General features: G+C 40.7%; 1 protein-coding gene across 1 annotated transcript in view; it reads left to right on the top strand.

Moving 5' to 3' along the window:
- GPRC5B (G protein-coupled receptor class C group 5 member B) overlaps positions 1 to 18,386 on the top strand; it is a 522,828-nt gene that overhangs the window by 348,589 nt on the left and 155,853 nt on the right. The window contains exon 2 of the mRNA XM_044089743.1: positions 100 to 1,113. Coding sequence (XP_043945678.1) covers positions 108 to 1,113 — 1,006 coding nt within the window. The 5' untranslated portion in view covers positions 100 to 107. The remainder of the gene's footprint in view (positions 1 to 99; positions 1,114 to 18,386) is intronic.

Consider the following 18,386-nt stretch of genomic DNA (forward strand, 5'->3'; position numbering starts at 1 on the left):
ATGCCTTTATCAAATGCTGTAAACATGGCTGTATATCTGTAGAATTTAAATATATATGAATTTCCTTCTCAAAAATAATGTGCATTTGTTTTTTTCCAGATAATACAATGAAAACTCCGTCTGCCATTGCTTTGCTGCTTCTGTCTGTAATCAACTGTGGTTCATCACAAAACTCCAGCACACCTAATGGCTGTGGGCTAGATGTTCTGCCCCAGTACGTGAATCTCTGCAACCTGGATGCCATATGGGGAATTGTCGTGGAAGCAGTCGCAGGAGCTGGTGTGTTGACTGCTTCATTGTTGATGCTCATTGTTCTTGTGAGGCTGCCATTTATTAAAGACAAAGAAAAAAAGAGCCCTTTGGGAATTCTTTTCTTCTTTCTAACTGGGACTGTAGGACTTTTTGGGTTGAGTTTTGCTTTCATAATAAAAGAAGATGAACAAGTATGTCCAACCAGAAGATTTTTATGGGGAGTTCTCTTTGCTTTATGCTTTTCTTGCTTATTGGCACAAGGCTGGCGTCTAAAGAGACTGGTGCGACATGGCAAGGGACCTTCTGGATGGCATTTGGTTGGAACAGCAGTATGCCTCATGCTGGTAGAAGCTATTATTGCAACAGAATGGTTAATATTAACTGTTGTTAGAGAGAAAAAGTCATCCTGCAGTTATGAACCAATGGATTTTGTTATGGCACTAATCTATGTCATGTTTCTGATGGTGGTTGCCATGGTTCTGTCATTGTTTACTCTATGTGGAAAGTTTAAGAAGTGGAAGAAAAATGGGATTTGCCTCATTGTGACATTGTTTCTTTCCATTTTAATTTGGGTAGCTTGGATGGCCATGTACCTGTACGGAAATCAAGCGCTAGGAAAAGCAAAATTATGGCAAGAACCTACCCTGGCAGTTGCTCTGCTTTCTAATGGATGGGTTTTCCTTATTTTCCATGCTATCCCCGAAGTGCACTGTGCGATCCTTGCATCTCCACAGGAAAATACCACTAATTACTTTGATACAACACAGCCAAGAATGCGTGAAACTCACTTTGAGGAGGATATTCAGCTCCCAAGGAGCTACATGGAAAATAAAGCTTTTGCTATGGATGAACATAATGCAGGTAAAAAAAGTACTGCAAAAACAGCACTTTTTATTTGTTTATTAGCATGTGTATGTGTGAATGTTGCATTTTAATGTGTTTATGTATGTATATGTCTATATATATATATATATACAGATAGATATGCATCTACACACATACGTATTTGGAAATTGTAATATTAAATGTCTCTAATGCTGTTAGAAGCAATCAAATGATAATATAATCATTGAATATCAGCATTACTTCATGAGAGGCCACAGTACATTGTGGAGTGGGAATTTGCACTTTCCTCATTGTTGTGCAGACTCAGAGTTGGTACATATAATTAGTTGGAGGTGTAAGGTCTGCCCATGGGCTTGTCTGCCTGCAAAAAAAAAGTTTTCTATGTTTTTTGTTCTTTTCTTCATATTTTGAGTTTCAGTCTTTTGGATCCGATCTTTTGAATATATATATATATATATATAAATATATATATATAGATAGATAGATAGATAGATTTAAATATTCTGGTTATTTCAGTTTCATTTACTTGCTTACAGTATTAAGATTAAGTAAAATAATTAGAGGCAATGTACGCATCTGTGTGTATAAATTCTGCACTATAATGCTGTCCATATAGCTAACATACTATGTAAATAGTAAGCATCATTCATCCTGTTTTGGTCTTTTTCCATTTATCTACACATTGTAGAGTTCTGAAACCTAGCTAAAAATAATAGCCTAAAAGCAGTACTTAACAGTTTTCAAATGCTATGAATGTAAATTTTTTTAATACTGAGTTATATTGCTACCATTATGATATTTAATATTAAATTAGTGATACTACATTCACAAATGGCTTTTTAGTGTTTGCATGTTACCAAAAAAGTCAAGAAATTTAATTTTGTAAGAGAACAAGATGGCCACATACTGTCAGCACAAATCTGATTGGCATGATAATATCTGTAAATTGAGTAGTTTCTCCTGGGATACATTGGGAAAATATACTTAATTGAGGTCACTATTAATCTCCTACCGATACAGGTGATATGGATAAACTTCTCTGTGATCCCATTGGCCTTAAGCATGTTAATAACCTTTGAATCTATGGATCTTTTATTTTTGTTAAGGGTCAGAAAAGAGTAGAATTGTAATTTTCCAACTTTTTGGCTAATAATTGTGTTACTTTAAATCCAAAGCAGGAAAACAGTACAATTGCAAAAGCTACACAGCATGCAACCTATGAAATGAGTAATTTTTTGCTTTACATCTGACTTATTTTGTAGCAGAAAAGCCCTTAAACCTTACTTGTTCATCTGAATACCGGTACAATATAATTTTAGTTTTCTGTGTAGGTGACGTATGCACTACTGAAATATGAAATAACCCATTTGTAGTGCATGGTTGACTTTGACCTCCAAGAACCCATTCATGGATTTTGTCCAAGAGTTTTTTGGGGCCAGCATAGGTTCATAGGTGTTTACTAGGCTAATTACCAAAAGGGTCTTTTTAAGCCTAGCCATGCATTCCAAATCTCTGACAAGTTCTGATACCCTTAATAAGTGTAAGCATGGGCCTGGGAGATGAACCATTTACAGGTTACTTGTTTACATCAGAGACATAGGTGCCAAACCAGGGATAAATTTCCGGTTTCCCATCCAATTGTCCAAGCTGCACTTGAATTGGATTTGATTCATTCAAATGAACCCGGATTCACTAAGATTAAACAACTGTGCTTGAGTCAGAGGAATGTGGATGAACATCTCAAACCAGGGGATCGTGTCGAAGATAATCCTACATTTTGACTGCTTGCAACAAATGTGTTAACATTTATACAATTTCCAAGGTATTTTCCCTAAGCATACTGTATTTACTTGCTAAGATTAATATTAACCATTTGCTACATTACCACTTCCCAAAGAGGGATTGTTTTACAGAATGAAGTTAGTAGTCAATTAATTATTTCAAAACAAAATCAAACTTTCTGTATGTCATTGTATGCTCAGTGGCAGTAAGGGCCAGGTCCAAAAGTCACTTAACCTGAATGTATCTCAATCTTTCCACTCTCATATCCAGCATCTTGTCCTGGGTCATTCCTGAAGTTTCACAACTGGTTTAGTGCACTTAGAGTTTGAAATTCCATAAAATTGTTTAACTGGTAATTTGATATAAAACATGATGTGCTCAGTTAGAAAGTCAACATCTGCCTCACTTCCTAGGATGCTCCATATGAGAAAGGAGGATATGTTTCTTTGTGGATTTATGGAGCTGAATGAATCCAAACGTGTATCTCTGGATGAATATTTCTTTTTATCAGATTTTACAAAATTGATCCATTCAGCCATTTTCTGAAATAATTTGATTCAGCCATTAGATACACATAAAACATAATGCTTGTGAAAGCATTTGCTGTGCGGATTTGTCATACTATTGAATTATACAATAATCCTTAAATCCTGACAGTCTGACATAAAGGGTTCATGGCATCCTTAAGGACTTGGGAACAATCATCACTGAAGTGCCTGATTATTATTATTGTTATTATTATTATCATTATTTTATGATAAATGGTCCAAAATAGTTAAGTAAGCACGCAGATATGCGCATGCAGTCTCACTATTGCATAACAAGCATGCATTCCTTTTTCGCATAATCTAAAATTTCCACAATGTATTTTTTAAATACAACAAATAATCTGAAAGTAATGTCTGAATCCAGATGCACCAAAGTAAACTATATTAATTTATTGGGTCTATATTAGAACATCAAAATTTCAAAACTTCAAATGTTCTTATATCGACCTGTATTTAGCGAACACTGAAAATACCGAAGCAACAGAAAACCAAAATTTTTTCCTAGGGAAAGAATTTGGTTATCCATTTCTGTTGCTTCGGTATTTTCAGCGCTGTGGTGGAAAGTTATGGGATGGGTTCAGGTAAGTGTGCGATTTAGTGCGGGTTAGGTTAGTTAGGGTTAGGGTGCGGGTTAGGTATGTGTGGGATTGTGTGGACGTGAGAATTAGGGCGAGTTAGGTGAGTTAGGGTTAGGGTGCAGGTTAGGTATGTGTGCAATTGTGTGGACGTGAGGGTTAGGGCGGGGTAGGTGAGTTAGGGTTAGGGCGCAGGTGAGGTGAGTGTGCGATAGTGACGGACCTTAGGGTTAGGGTTTGGGTTAAGGTAAGTGGGTAGTTAGTGGTGTATGTATAGTTTAGTGTAGGGTTAGGTGTAAGATTTTAGGTGTTTGTGTGTGAATTGCTGTTTGTTTGGTGTGCTTATGTTGTGTGTATGTGTTTTGGAACAGCAAATTTTTTCCCTAGGAAAAAATTCACTGTTCTGTATGTTCGATGTTTTCAATTTTCATTTAATAGGGTTCGATATTAGAACATTCAAAGTTTTGAAACTTCGGTGTTCTAATATAGACCCAATTTATTTTATATGCAAGACCAGTCATATCAAGAACTAAGTAATGGTTTGTTTGTTATATGCATCTAGTTATAATCCTACTGCATTATTTTTTTACCACTGTTCTTGTGTTCATCTCATATTAATGTGTATTGTTAACTATTTTTGTATTTTACTTCATATCAGTTCTATATGTATATTGTAACCTATTGTTTTATGATTTTTGTTCTATTCATATTGATTCTGTAAATGTAGTTTGGAGCTTTTCCCCAGGGCTTCCACTGAAAACAGGCCTTTTTTGGCTCAGTTAGACACTCCCGGGTAAACAAATCTTAAAAAAATAAATAGTTATTGTATGGATAACCATACCACGATTGAGCAAATATATTCTAGATATGTAATCAACCAGGTAAATGTTGTTAGAAAGAGAAACTTGTCCCAGTTAACAGATATATGGAAACTGTTTATGATTTCTCTAATAAAACAAATCAGTTCCCCTCTGTCTTTTTCCAACTACTTGACATGACCTCTAACATTTAAATATCAAAGGAGGAAGCAAAACAACTTGACAGAAAACATAAAACTCAAGCTTTCATGACCCACTTTTCTGGTTACCATAACATTTTGGATGGGGGATTGTAACCATTTAAATGTCACTCCTGTCCATTAATTCAACATAATGTTAATATAACTGGTTTCTGAATTAAGCATATCAGTGTAAAGAATTAATGTTATGTTGTCCCTATCTTGTCTTCCTTCCTGCTTGTTGGGTTTGGAGCCGATCTTTGGCTCTGACTTGGTCGCATTCTAAAGCTTGAGAGCTTCCACTGGCTCGAGGCTAGACCCTATCCCAACATGCTTAGCGGGAGTTACCCAGATCTCGTTTGCCACTTGAAGCTTCGGGATTGCTGGCAACTGGCTCAGGCTAAGTTAGATTGTTTTTTCTAATTATTTCTTGTAAAATATTGTTATTTGGTAGCATTTTTTTTCTGTAGGTCAGTAGAATATGGTGTTTGTCTATCCATCTATCTACTGTCTGCTTAGTTGTTGTTTATTGTTGCAGCCATTGTTTTCTTATCTCTCAGGCCTACCCTTTCTCTTCTTTCTAACTTGTGAATCCATTTAAGTTAGAGGATTCGTCCTACACTTTCAGCCCATTTTAGTTAGAGGGCTTTACCTTATTTCCATTCTTTACCTAAGGAGCTAGCCATTTAAGTTAGAGGAATCTCCTCGGTTGGAGGAGTTGTCGTTTGACTAAGAGACTCTTCCCCTTCCGCTTCTTTCCCTTTTCAAAAAGAAAAAAACAAACTTTTTGCTGTCTGTTTCTTGGCTCAGTGTTTCATTCCATTCTATTATCTCCGTTTTAGTATCTTGTTGTTGTTGTCGTATTTTGTGGTAAATATGTCTGAAGAAGCTTTGAAAGAATCCAAGCCTTCTGGATTCAAGAAGTGTGATTCCTGCACCCAAAAGCTGTTTCTAACCGATGGTCATACCAGCTGCGTATACTGTTTGGGAGCTGTTCACCTGCAGGACTCTTGTTCCATTTGTCATGGTTTTAGCTTTAGAGTCCTGCAGGAGCGCAACAACAAGCTAATCTTGAGAGGGTTAGTGAAAGGGCCTTTGAGGCATCGAAGAAAGGGAATCAGGCAGGAAAATCTGACAAACACTCCAAACTGGCATCTTCGTCAGCTCCAGCCTCGGAACCATCAAAGAGCAAAGACAAACCGTCAAGTTCGTCAGATCCAATAGCTATCGGATCAGACAAGGCATTATCTCCTTTGGTTCCATCAATATCTTCAGAACCATCTAGGGGCCATAAAAGATCCAGGTCCCCCTGCTTGGAACCAGTGTGTTCCGTACCACAGTCCCCACTTCTCCAGTCTGTGGCAGGCAGTCACCGATTGTCCACCCATTCCTCTCGATCATCCAGGAGCCTTTCTGATGATGATGTGGAGAGGGTGGTGAAGAGGCTACTCAGGACACCGGCCTTGGCTAAAATTTTATCAAGCCCAGCCCATATGGAAGTGGAGCTGACTGTTCAACCTACTTTGTCATTGATTCTTCCTTCGACTCACCTGAGTTTGGAGCCGGAGTGCATGGAGATCATTGTGGTGGAACCGTCAGATCCGAAAACCTTGGGTCTCTCGGGTCCGACATCAGCTCCGATCCCATCAATACCACCTTCTCGAGAGAGAGAGAGATCTGGGGGCTGACACTCCCTCATTGGCTCCGGGGGGAGAGTGAGATCAGACCCTTGTCGGATCCTACTCTCCCACTTGCAGCTACGCCGCAGGTGAGTTCGGCACCTACATCGGCCTCTGAGCCACCACCCTTGTTTCAAAGGAGATCCCTGGGCTCTTCGGAGCCAGAGACTCTGTCTGGCCAGAATTGTGGTGCCTTCAAATTGATGAGGAGTGTGCTGTCCTCTCAGACTGCTCCATCCTCAGCTCCAGTTGCTCCTTCCCCTTCCGGGCCAGTGTCCAAGAAGGAAGGTGAGATCAAGGACAACAAACAGAATGTTATGGTGAGTACATAACTTCTTTTTATACTTTGTCAGTAAATATCACCTGGAGTATTAAGTCATCATCTAATAACCAGACACCCATGTGGAAGTTATTTCAAAGGTAGTCATGCCTAATAGGTACCTTCCTACTCTATTCATACCGCTCGTTAATAGTCAGTGCTACCTTTCTATTTCTCTCCACAGAGAGACTTGCCCAATGTCTAGTTCCTTATTTTTTTTCCTTAAGATTTATTAAAAGATGTGCCACTGCTAATACCTTCATGAACATTGTTATTTACTCTTCCTGACATTGAAAGATAAGTGCCTCAAGTATACTTCATGGTAGCTACTCGATAATCATAGTACCTACTATTTTTAAGTTGTATCACTCCTTTCCTCTGCGGGAACCCAATTTTTGAACATACCAAGTGGTTGTTACATGCTTTTTTGTGCGGAATTTTCTACATTCATTTTTATATACCAGAATTTTATTAGTAGTTTTTTACTATTCTGTATGCTAAAGTGTGGAATTGTTACTGCATCAACTTAAATACCAGAGTTATTTGTGTCTGACTCACTATATCACTAACACCCTCTCTCCCTACCTTCTTACCCTCCTAGCTTTCCATCTACTCTGCACTAAGGAACCTACTTGGCCACTAAGGATACCCTCAACATTTCAAGCCATGTCCAGTTGGATCCACTCACTCTGCTGTCCCAATACCTTACTACTGCCAGTCCAGTATTTTACAAAGTACGTCCTATTACAGGAACCTTGCTGATAATTACAGCTGTATTTTGCAATTGTATTGTATTATTTTGGCCCCTGAGTCAGGAACACTAGCAGCCAGAGTCCTCTCCAAGTCCTATATTGTCTCTCTTTCCTTCCCCTCTGCTTACCTTAGCCTTCCCTTCAAGTAATTTCCGCCCTTTGTCACCTGTTGTACTTCAACCCTGAACACTAGGTAGCATTCTTACCAAGACTTTACCCTCATCCCCTTTACTTGTACTATTCCACCTCTATACACTATTCTTTTCACCTTCACCTCCCCTGCCCTCTTGTATTATCACTCCTTATATCTCTCCTTCACTGTCCCTAACCTCTTCTCCTATCTCCATCTACTCTTAGCAGACTAGTATGCTATTTTGTTTCCTCTCTCTTTCCTTTGGTCTCTAGCTATACCTGCCTCGCTTGAAGCCACTCACCTGCTTTATCTTCTCTGTCTGGGCTGCTCCGATCACTGATTGTCTCCTTCACTACTTGCTGTAACCCGCTCCGTTCGCCCTACGGGCTCATTCCGCTCCCCTACCCTACCCCCAATTCCCTGTTACACTTATACTTCACAAACCACACCCACCATAGTTCCCATCAAATCACTACAACTAAATAGTTTAAACTCCTCTCCTTATCTCCATATCTTATTAATACCAAACTAACAAATTCTCTTATAGCTTCCTCTTCTTATTCTTCCACTTGCACACTCCATCATCTCCACTATCCCTTTTCTGCAACTATACCACTTATCTTACATCTAAAACTATTTTCTTCCTACCCCACTACCTACTCTAACTATCCTTTCTAACCTTTCAATTAACTTAGCCTTCACTTCAATTATATTCTAAACCACCTTTACTTGATCATTCCTAATGGCCTACTCTCATAAACCTTTACTTAAACATATTTTTCTCTTCTGTTCATTATTCATATTTCTAACCTTTACCTATACCCTCACTGCCTATGATCAGTATGTACCGGCTCATAAAGTGTCACATTCACAGACTCTCCCAACCTTACTTCCCAATTGCCTCTCTCACTGTAACATTACCTCTAACTCAGCCTATTTGCATCCTAAGTTCCATAGATATACTCATCTTACTTACCTCCCCAATAGGCTATGCCCACCCAAACTTAATAAATTCTCAAAACTTCCTTAATACAATCCAAAAATATTCTAACAGGTGGAGACATTCATCCTAATCCTGGCCCAACCCCACTAAGGGTCAATCCACAAAAACAATGGCAAAATGACACTTCCACCTCTTCTAAATTAGATAACTCCCTCAAAATAGCACATCTTAATATTCGCAGCATTAATAACAAAACTAGCCATCTGCATGCTCTCCTTCAAGCCCATGCATTCGACATTCTCTGTCTTACAGAAACTTGGCTAAAACCCTATACTCAGGACCAAGAAATAATCCCACCTGGTTACAATATCCTTAGATGTGACCGCACTTCAAAAAAGGGCGGCGTAGCAATCCTGTTCAAATCTGAACTCCTTGTTTCTCCCTATCATGTAGCACTACCCTCAAATACCAATGCTGAGACACTTACCGTCAAACTCCAACTTAATAGCTCTAAATCTATATATATAATCTGTTCTTATATCCCTCCAGGTAATAATAACACTACCCTTGAAAACATACTTAGCAGCCTATCCACTCACCTACCTCAAGAAACAATAGTACTAGGAGGTTTTAATATAGACTGGACCTTATGTAACTCTTCCAACCCTAAGACCCACATAAACCTATTTGGATTCACTCAAATAATAAACACCCCCACTAGAATCCATAAACCTAGTACTAAACAAGCCACTCTGGACTGGATACTAATTAACAGTCACCCTGAAACGTACTTAACAGGATCACTCCCAGATGACATCAGTGACCACATTCTAACCTATATAGTCAAGCAAAAGAAACCTAGCCCCAAAGACAACGTATTTATCACCTATCGGTCAAAAAAATACTTCCAATCTGAGTCCTTTATTAATAAACTAAAAACCTGCAACTGGTCATTACTAAAGCTACTTAATCTGGATGATGCTGTCTCCTTCTTTAATTCTAAATTCCTTCAAATCCTGAACAGCCATGCTCCCATCCACTCCTCTAGGGTCAGGACCAGAATAGCTCCTTGGCTTACAAAACAAACCAAAGATAAAATGTATCTACGGAACAAAATTTGGGCAAAATGGAGAACCTCCAAAAGCCCAGCAGATCATCTCTACTTTAAACAGTTAAGAAATGCCGTCAAAAAAGATATAATCTTAGACAAAAAAAACTATTATTCCCATCTTCAACACTCAAACTCTAATAATCCTCAAAAGTTTTGGTCTGGCATTAATAAACTCCTCAAACCAGGCCAGGCTAGAACTCCCTCTCCCAGCTCTATCCCCCATAACAACCCTCTGCAAATAACTAATGCTTTTAACAACTACTTCATTGAAGCTATTCAAACCCTTACTAGAACACTTACACCCATTACACCCACTTCTACACAACATACCAACAATTCTCTTCCCCCCCCTACATTTACAACCAGTACCAACTACCTTTATCTGCAAACTCCTTCAAAAACTTAAACCTTGCACCCCTTCTGCTGACCGTCTCCCAGCAGAATACCTTCAAATCGCTGCTAAAGCCATCGCATACCGTGTTTCCATCCTTATAAACAGAACTATCTCTGAATGTTACATCCCTTCTCTATGGAAAATCTCCCATATAATCCCCTTACACAAAGGAGGTAAATCCACTGAAATCTCCAACTACCGTCCGATTGCTTTACTCTCCCCTTTAGCTAAAATCATGGAAAAATGTATCCACCATCAACTACTTCAGCACTTTCTCCACAATAACTTGCTTGCTAATTGCCAACACGGTTTCAGACCCTTTCATAGTACTACATCTGCCCTACTAACTTTTACTGACTGTATTAACAAGAATCGAAACAACAACTCTCTCTCATCTGCTCTATTTATCGACCTATCTAAAGTCTTTGACATGGTTAATCATAACCTACTTATCAATACACTAAAAGCACAACATCTTGACCAATAAGCAATCCTTTGGTTTAAATCCTATCTTGAAAACAGAAAGCAGGCAGTACTCTGGGACAATAAACTATCCACACCCCTCCCAGTGGACACTGGTGTACCCCAAGGCTCTATCCTAGGACCTCTTCTTTTTTCCATTTTTATTAATGATCTCCATACTGCTTTTCCACAAACTTCCTGTATACAATATGCTGATGACTCTACACTTATCTGTACTGCCAAATCTTCCTCCTCCCTCCAGACCCTTACCCAAACTGTATTTAATAAAGTAGAAATATGGTTTACCCAACGCTGCCTCCTCCTTAACCCCAAAAAAACAAAACTTTTACTATTTACTCGCACCCGAAAATCACCGCAAATCCACTTTACCATTACCTCTAACAATGGTACTTGTATTTCCCCTGACTCTACTGCTCGTCTCCTCGGAATAACTATTGACCATAACCTCACCTTCGATGACCATGTTAACAATAGTATAAAAACCATCAATAAAAAACTAGGCTCTCTGTACAGAATTAAACCCTTTCTTACCCCATTAGCTAGGAAATCTATTGCCCAGACTCAGCTTACATCTTCCCTGTTCCATGCATCTGCCATATATACCAGTCTATCTAAACATAATCTTTCCAAGCTGGAAATGAGCTATAATAACATCACTAGATTTGCCACTGGCTCCCCTTATAGAACCCACCACTGTTGCAACCTGCAACAACTCAGTTGGTTAGAACTACAGAACCAACTACAATATAATCAACTTCTGATTGCTCAAAAAATTCTCCACCACCCTACTAACACCCCTATCCTTTCTAATCTGATCTCCCCATACAAAAATCTTACAACACTACACTCAGCTAACAAGTTACACATTTCCAACAATATATCAAATAGCAAAGCAGGAGATTCACTCTTTTCCAATGTGGTTGGTAGAATCTGGAACAAGCTTCCTGACACACTCACTTCTCTCTCCTCTACACAACTCTTTAAGAAACACCTCAGCTATTACCTAAAAGGACAATGGCTTTGTCCCTGCTCTAAGCCTGATTAAAACATACTTTTACTTTTTCTCCCCCTCCTGTCATGCTTTTCAACAAACCCCACCCCTGTGAGTCACTGACTTTTGACTACCAACCCCTTTTTTACCTGCTCTTTCTCCTGCCTTGTCTCTACTTTATTTTTTTCTTTTTCTTTTTCTTTTCTTTTCTTTCCCTTACTTTGTGATTTTGGATTTAAGTTTCTTGTCTCTCAAATGAATGTTGATGCTTAATTATGTTAACTGTTGCATGATTGTATTTGCAACCCCTCTGTAGAATTTAAAATATGATTATGCTATATTTACTCTAATGTCTCTGTACAGTGTTCACAATACTAACTTCTGTACTTGTTATGCTGTATAATTGTAGCTAGTCTTTTTTTGCTAAATTTTTAATACCTTAATGAATTTGTACATGGAGCTTTTCTCCCCGGGCCTCTGCTGAAAATGGATATGTATTCCAGCTAGACTAGCCCGGTCAACAAAAATAAATAAATAAATAAAATAAATAAATATTGTGAATACTTTGATTTAAAATGTGACTTTGCAATACCAACAGAAATCCTTAGCATTGTAAAACAAATGAGGATATTCAGAATTCCGATTTGCATCACCACCATGTTTTAGAGATAGCCCTCTGCCTCACATGGGAGGAGCAGGTCGGAGTGACACCACTGCAGTTCACTTTATGCACCACTCACCACAGTGGATGATGCTTGTGACATTACTTACTGCCCTGCCAAGTCAGCAACAAGTCTCAATTTAATATATTTGACCACCATAATAACCTAGCAAGTGCTCCTTATAATCATGTACAGCATATAAAAGTAGATTTTGGTTTCCTATCTTCCCCATGCAACAGCCCTGCTGAACCCAACTCATGAAGAAGGCACGTCCACTCAACAGGTCATAATAATTAGGAAAATGGTAGCCCTGTGTTCTAGGCTGGACTTTATGAATACCATGCAGTATGTATCACTGGACAACAAGGTGTATGATGGAAACTATCAGCAGCACTATGAGCTTTGAGTGTCTATGCATGCATGTGTTGTGCCTATAACCCCCTAGCCTGGGAACTGGCAGGGACAAGCATGGGAGTGTATATGCGTATTATGGCAGCTATTGAGGACCACTCTAACTCATTTCATTATTATAATTAAGAGGTGGGTTCTATCTTAGCACTATAAAAATCACTGTCACCATATTGCAGAACATATTCTGATGAGCAGTTTAGAAACAGGAATTCAGTGGCTAACATTTTGTACTGCTATACAGGCACACTGAAAGAAGGCAGGACAACTAGTTATGTAACTCAGCACTGCAGCTGGCACACAGAGATGCATGAAAGCAACAGGGACAGATACTGATCAGTGGAATGGATGAGGTAATAGAGCATAAAGGCATAACAGGGTACTGTCCAGCCAGTAGGTCACACTGTGCAATATGCACACAGACTGTAAGGCATAGTACGGTGGAAATGAGCCCTCCTGTATCCAGGCCATAGCACTTGCTGTCAACGTAGTTCTAGAAAAAGGTGGACAGTGGTAGCATGCCAATTGTTGCTACTGCTGCTGTCAGTATGGCACAGGTTGTGAATGGTGACAACACATTAACAGACAGATATGTGGCCTCCAAACTGAGGCAGGGATGCAATGTTTAGACTTGTGGGTCTGTCAGAGATACTCATGTAGACACACACACGAACACTGATCCAAGTGTGCAGCCCACATATATATATATATATATATACATACATACACGCACACACACACACACACACACACACACACACACACACACACACACACACACACACACACACACACACACAGATCTATGTGAGTACCTCACATGTGTGCTCATCTTATCATGAGACCAAGAGAAACACAACAGCTGAAAAAGAAGTTCAACAAACAGGAGACTTGGCATGTGTGTCCTTGACAGAAGTAAAGCAGATAATTCTTCCTGGGACCAGGTATGGCAGGCAGTGGTGCAGGATATCAGTGCTGTAGGTGGCTATAATAGGACAGTAGTACAGGTGCATCACAAGGTCGACAATATGATACTGCATGCCAAGTCCAAGACACAGGACATCACTAAGGACAGTTCCACAAGTGCAGGTGGGCCACCAACAAAAGCAGCTCACACAAGAGGAAGACTTCCTGAAAACCCTGTCTGGGGCAGTTGAGAGAGCTTTCATACTTGGCAGTGACTTGGATATGGAAGACAGACTGGTGAATACTGCTCAAGTGTCTGTAGAGGGATGCACCATTTTAGTACTAGCATGTTCCCATGTTCCACTGCTGTTATACCATTACCTACACATGCAAAGGAGTTTTTCAGCAGAACACATATTGATATCTTTTTTCCAGGTGTGTCAGGGCTGCAGCTGTGACTACCTGCTTCATAAGGAATGTATGTACCCTTATGTTATTCACCTAATTGGCTGCACCAATATGAGTGCAATGGGTTGTGGGATGTGATGAATGAAGACAAATGTCACCATGCAAGTATCTACATATGCAGATGACACACACACATTCTGTTCCATAGACTGCATCACTGTCAACCCACCATAGCTACATGGAGGCAGAGATGCTCTCATTGCTGTTTCCAGTGCTCATTTTGCTCAGCAGCAGGGATGTACCACTGGGCCAGCAGCTCAGTGTTCCACAGTTTCACACTATCCTTGTCCACTGCTGGACTATTGAGTGCAAAGCCTAGCAGTGGATATCCTTGGGGTCATACACAATGTCCATCTGTTGTCTCCCACCATGGGGAGGTCCAGCAGGATGTTCATCATGTTTCACTGTTGCAGTCATTACACTTGGATTATCCTGCTGGAAGGCTACCTGCAGTCGGCCTGAATTCCAAAGTCTAGGTCCGGCGTCAGCTGCTGTCACCTCTTCCCTGACATCAGTGTGCCAGGAGTATAAAAGATGCAACCGCCGCCATTTTCTTCAGTCTTTCTTACCGCGCGGTGCCCGAAGCAAAAGCAGTTCACAAGTGCCGGTCAGCCGACTCCTGAGATTTTCAAAATCGAATTTCAGTTCCAAAGTCTTCATTAAAGCTAAGTACCTCGTTGGGGAAACCTTTTTCTTGCTCCAGTCCGATGCAGAAAAAGTTAACAATTGTATTTCTTATGGGAAGCAAATACCTCATAAGGATTTTCATTCTTACTGTATTCCTTGCCTGTCCGCGGTGGTGGTGCTGCAGTAGCGCTGTCGCCTCACAGTAAGACATTGTCCGGTTCGACTCTCAGTTAGAGCGTCTTCTGCGTGGAGACATGTTTGAATGGGCGTACCTTCGTTGAAGGTTGTGCGTTAGGGCTGGCAACTCAGCACTTAAAACTCAACTGCCAGTCATTAGCAGACCGGAGTTCTGCTGTGGCGACCCCTAACTGGGAAAAGCCGAAAGACACACACACACACTCTGTATTCCTTGCCTAGGCCCTGATCACAATGTTGCTAGCTGTCGGTTTTGTGCTAGATTTAACCAACACACTATTAAGCATTGGTACGATTTTGCCTTTCTTTACTTTGGCCAAAGATTCAATTATATAATGCCATCAGAACAGTCGACGACCGGAATTCATAACAAGCGCAAGGAAAAAGAAAAGGACAGGCATCCGAGGTCCAAAACCGACGACGAGGCTTCCTCAAAGCCAGTCGCCGGTTTGCCGGTTCTCAGTGAGGCGCTTTCGCAGCCCCTGATGCCCGCTACCTCAGAGTCACAGGCGGCTGACGACTCCCATGTGGAGCCAGATAGGCCTCTGGTTAATCAAGGTATTGGACACTCGGAAACTATTCCCTCAGATGGGTCCGGAACCATTGAGCAGGCATCGGCTTCTGAGGGTGTTTTCAGACCTACACAGTTATATGTAAAGCCTACTTCAGCTTTCAAAGCAAAGTCTAAAGCAGCTCTAAAGACAAAGAAACAAGTACAGCATTCTCCAGGACAGACTTCCATGCCTAAAAAAAAGATGCTCAAAATGGCCGAAGACCTAATTACTTTGATCAGGGGTTCCCATCCCCCTCCTGACAAGAGGCCTAGGCAAGAGACAGAATATGAATCTTCAGATCAGGTTTCCATTTCCTTTGACTCCTCTTCTGAACAGGAATACTCTCTTCCTCTTTACAAGGATTCTAATGCTGAAGAGTCTATCCCTTCAGCCTCACCGTCTGAGAATCTTTCTTTTGGGAGAGCACTTCCACTGGGAGAGCCAAGACTACTCAGAATCTAAGAAAAGATTTAGAGATTTTCTTTTACTACCTCAGCACAGGCCTCTGGCTATTCCTCCTGTGTTAGACATTGTAGATGATGTATTTTCAGAGTCCGGGCTTTCTCCTGACTCTTTACCTCCTGCCCCAGTTAAATCAGACAGATACTACAGGGTTCCAGATTCACATACATTTCTTTATAAAAACCCTGCTGCTGACCCAGAAACTATTTCTCAGGGTCCCAAAAGGGTCAAGGTTTCTACTGCAAAAAACCCTATCCCCTCTGATAAAGATTCAAGGGCACTAGACAGGTGGGGAAAAAAGATTAACACTTCTGCAAGTTTGGCTGTGAGGCTTTAAACTGTCAATTTCATATGCTTAAATATCAGCAATATTTAACATCACTGCTAAAACAGAAAATGTTGTCAAATTCTGATTGTGCAGAAAATAAGGAAATGCAGGATTTATTGCATGCAACTGAACAAGTGGGAAAGCATACATTGCAATGTGGTTTTGATTCTCTGGAGGCCTCTTGCAGGGCTGCAGTTACGGGTTCTGTCATTAGGAGGCATGCTTGGTTAAAGGAACAGAATCTGCCTGATCATGTTAAAGCAAAATTATTACATGCTCCATTACAACATGATACCTTATTTGGTGTTAAAGCAGAGGAGGTGTTGAAGAAAATGGAGGACAAAGCGAAATCTATGCAAACAGTAAAGGATTTCTTACAGGTACAGCCACCCAGATTTAGCAGAAACTGGCCTACAAAGAATTGGTTCTTTCCAGTGTCAGACAAGCCACAAAGAGCCAGATACAGATGCCCCAGAGGCAGATTCCAGCCCCAGGGCTCATACAGGCCTAAACAGTGGGGTGCGTCTACCTCCAAATGCGGAGATGATAAATCACAGCCATACAGGAAACAGTCGCAATGACTTCCCTCTGCCAGCACCAAGCACTTACCTTTTGGCAGCCCCCTTAGGGGGAAAACTAGCACTTTTTTCTCAAAATTGGCACATGATCACCCAGGACAAATGGGTCTTGAATGTAGTGTCCCAGGACTACAGGTTCCACTTTCACACCCTGCCAAGGGCAAAAGGTATTCCAGACCTGCCACACAATCAATGGGCAGAGGCACAAAAACAAGTTTCATCCCTCATGGACATGAGAGCCATTCAGCAAGTACCACAGCAAGAGCAGGGACAAGGATTTTACTCAATACTTTTCTTGGTACCCAGAAAAGACAAAGCCTGGAGACCAATACTGGACCTGTCTATTCTAAATACATCTCTGGACGTTCCAAAATCCAAAATGTTGACTCTGCAGCAGCTTCTGCCCATGCCGGGCAAGAAGGCTTGGCTGGTAACTTTGGACCTAAAAGAGGCAAACCTGCATATTGCATTCAGACAATCTTGCAGAAGATACCTCAGATTCATAGCTGGCTCAATGCACTACCAATTCGCACTACCAATTCTCTGCACTGCCCCTTGGCTTATCTACTGCGCCCAGGGTCTTCACAAAATGCCTGGCACCAGTAATTGCATTTTGCTGACAAGCAGGAATTCAAATTTATCCTTACTTGGACGATTGCCTTATTCAAGCAGAGAACAAGGACATTCTACTAAAGCATCTGGCATTTGTAAAAAGATTACTACTTTGCCTAGAGTACACAGTAAACGAAAAGAAATCAAAACTAGTACCCTCTCAAGAGATAATATTCCTGGGTGCAAGCTTAAATACAAATGCCCAGATGGCTTATCTCACGCCAGACAAACAAAGGCAACTGACTTCTTACTTCAAAATGTTGGCAACAAAGACCCAGTTATCTGCAAGAAAAATTCTGCAGGCCTTGGGCTTCATGACATCTTGCATTCTTCTAATTCCATATGCCAGACTGCATATGAGGAAACTACAATGGTATCTAAAAAGTGTTTGGGCTCAACATTGTCACAGCCTGGAAACATTAATTACTCTCATTCCCTGCCTGCAACAGGAGTTACGATGGTGGGCACAGGCCTGTCACCACAACAAGGGACAGCCATTCACCCTACCCACAGCCAGGCAGTCAATAACAACAGATGCACCAGATTATGCCTGGGGGGCCCACATGGCAGGAAAATGGATTCAGGGCACATGGCCCACAAGCCAAAGGCATCTTCATATCAATCAAAAAGAGATGCTAGCTGTTCAGAATGCCCTGACAGCTTTCAAGGATCTACTCCATCCAGGACAATTACTGATAAGGATGGACAACACTACAGTCATGTGGTACATAAGCAAGCAGGGTGGCACACATTCCTACCCCCTCTCCAGACAAGCCATGAC

Source organism: Protopterus annectens, chromosome 12.part0, assembly GCF_019279795.1.
Source record: "Protopterus annectens isolate FY-2018-M chromosome 12.part0, PAN1.0, whole genome shotgun sequence".
Classification (NCBI taxonomy): domain Eukaryota; kingdom Metazoa; phylum Chordata; order Ceratodontiformes; family Protopteridae; genus Protopterus; species Protopterus annectens.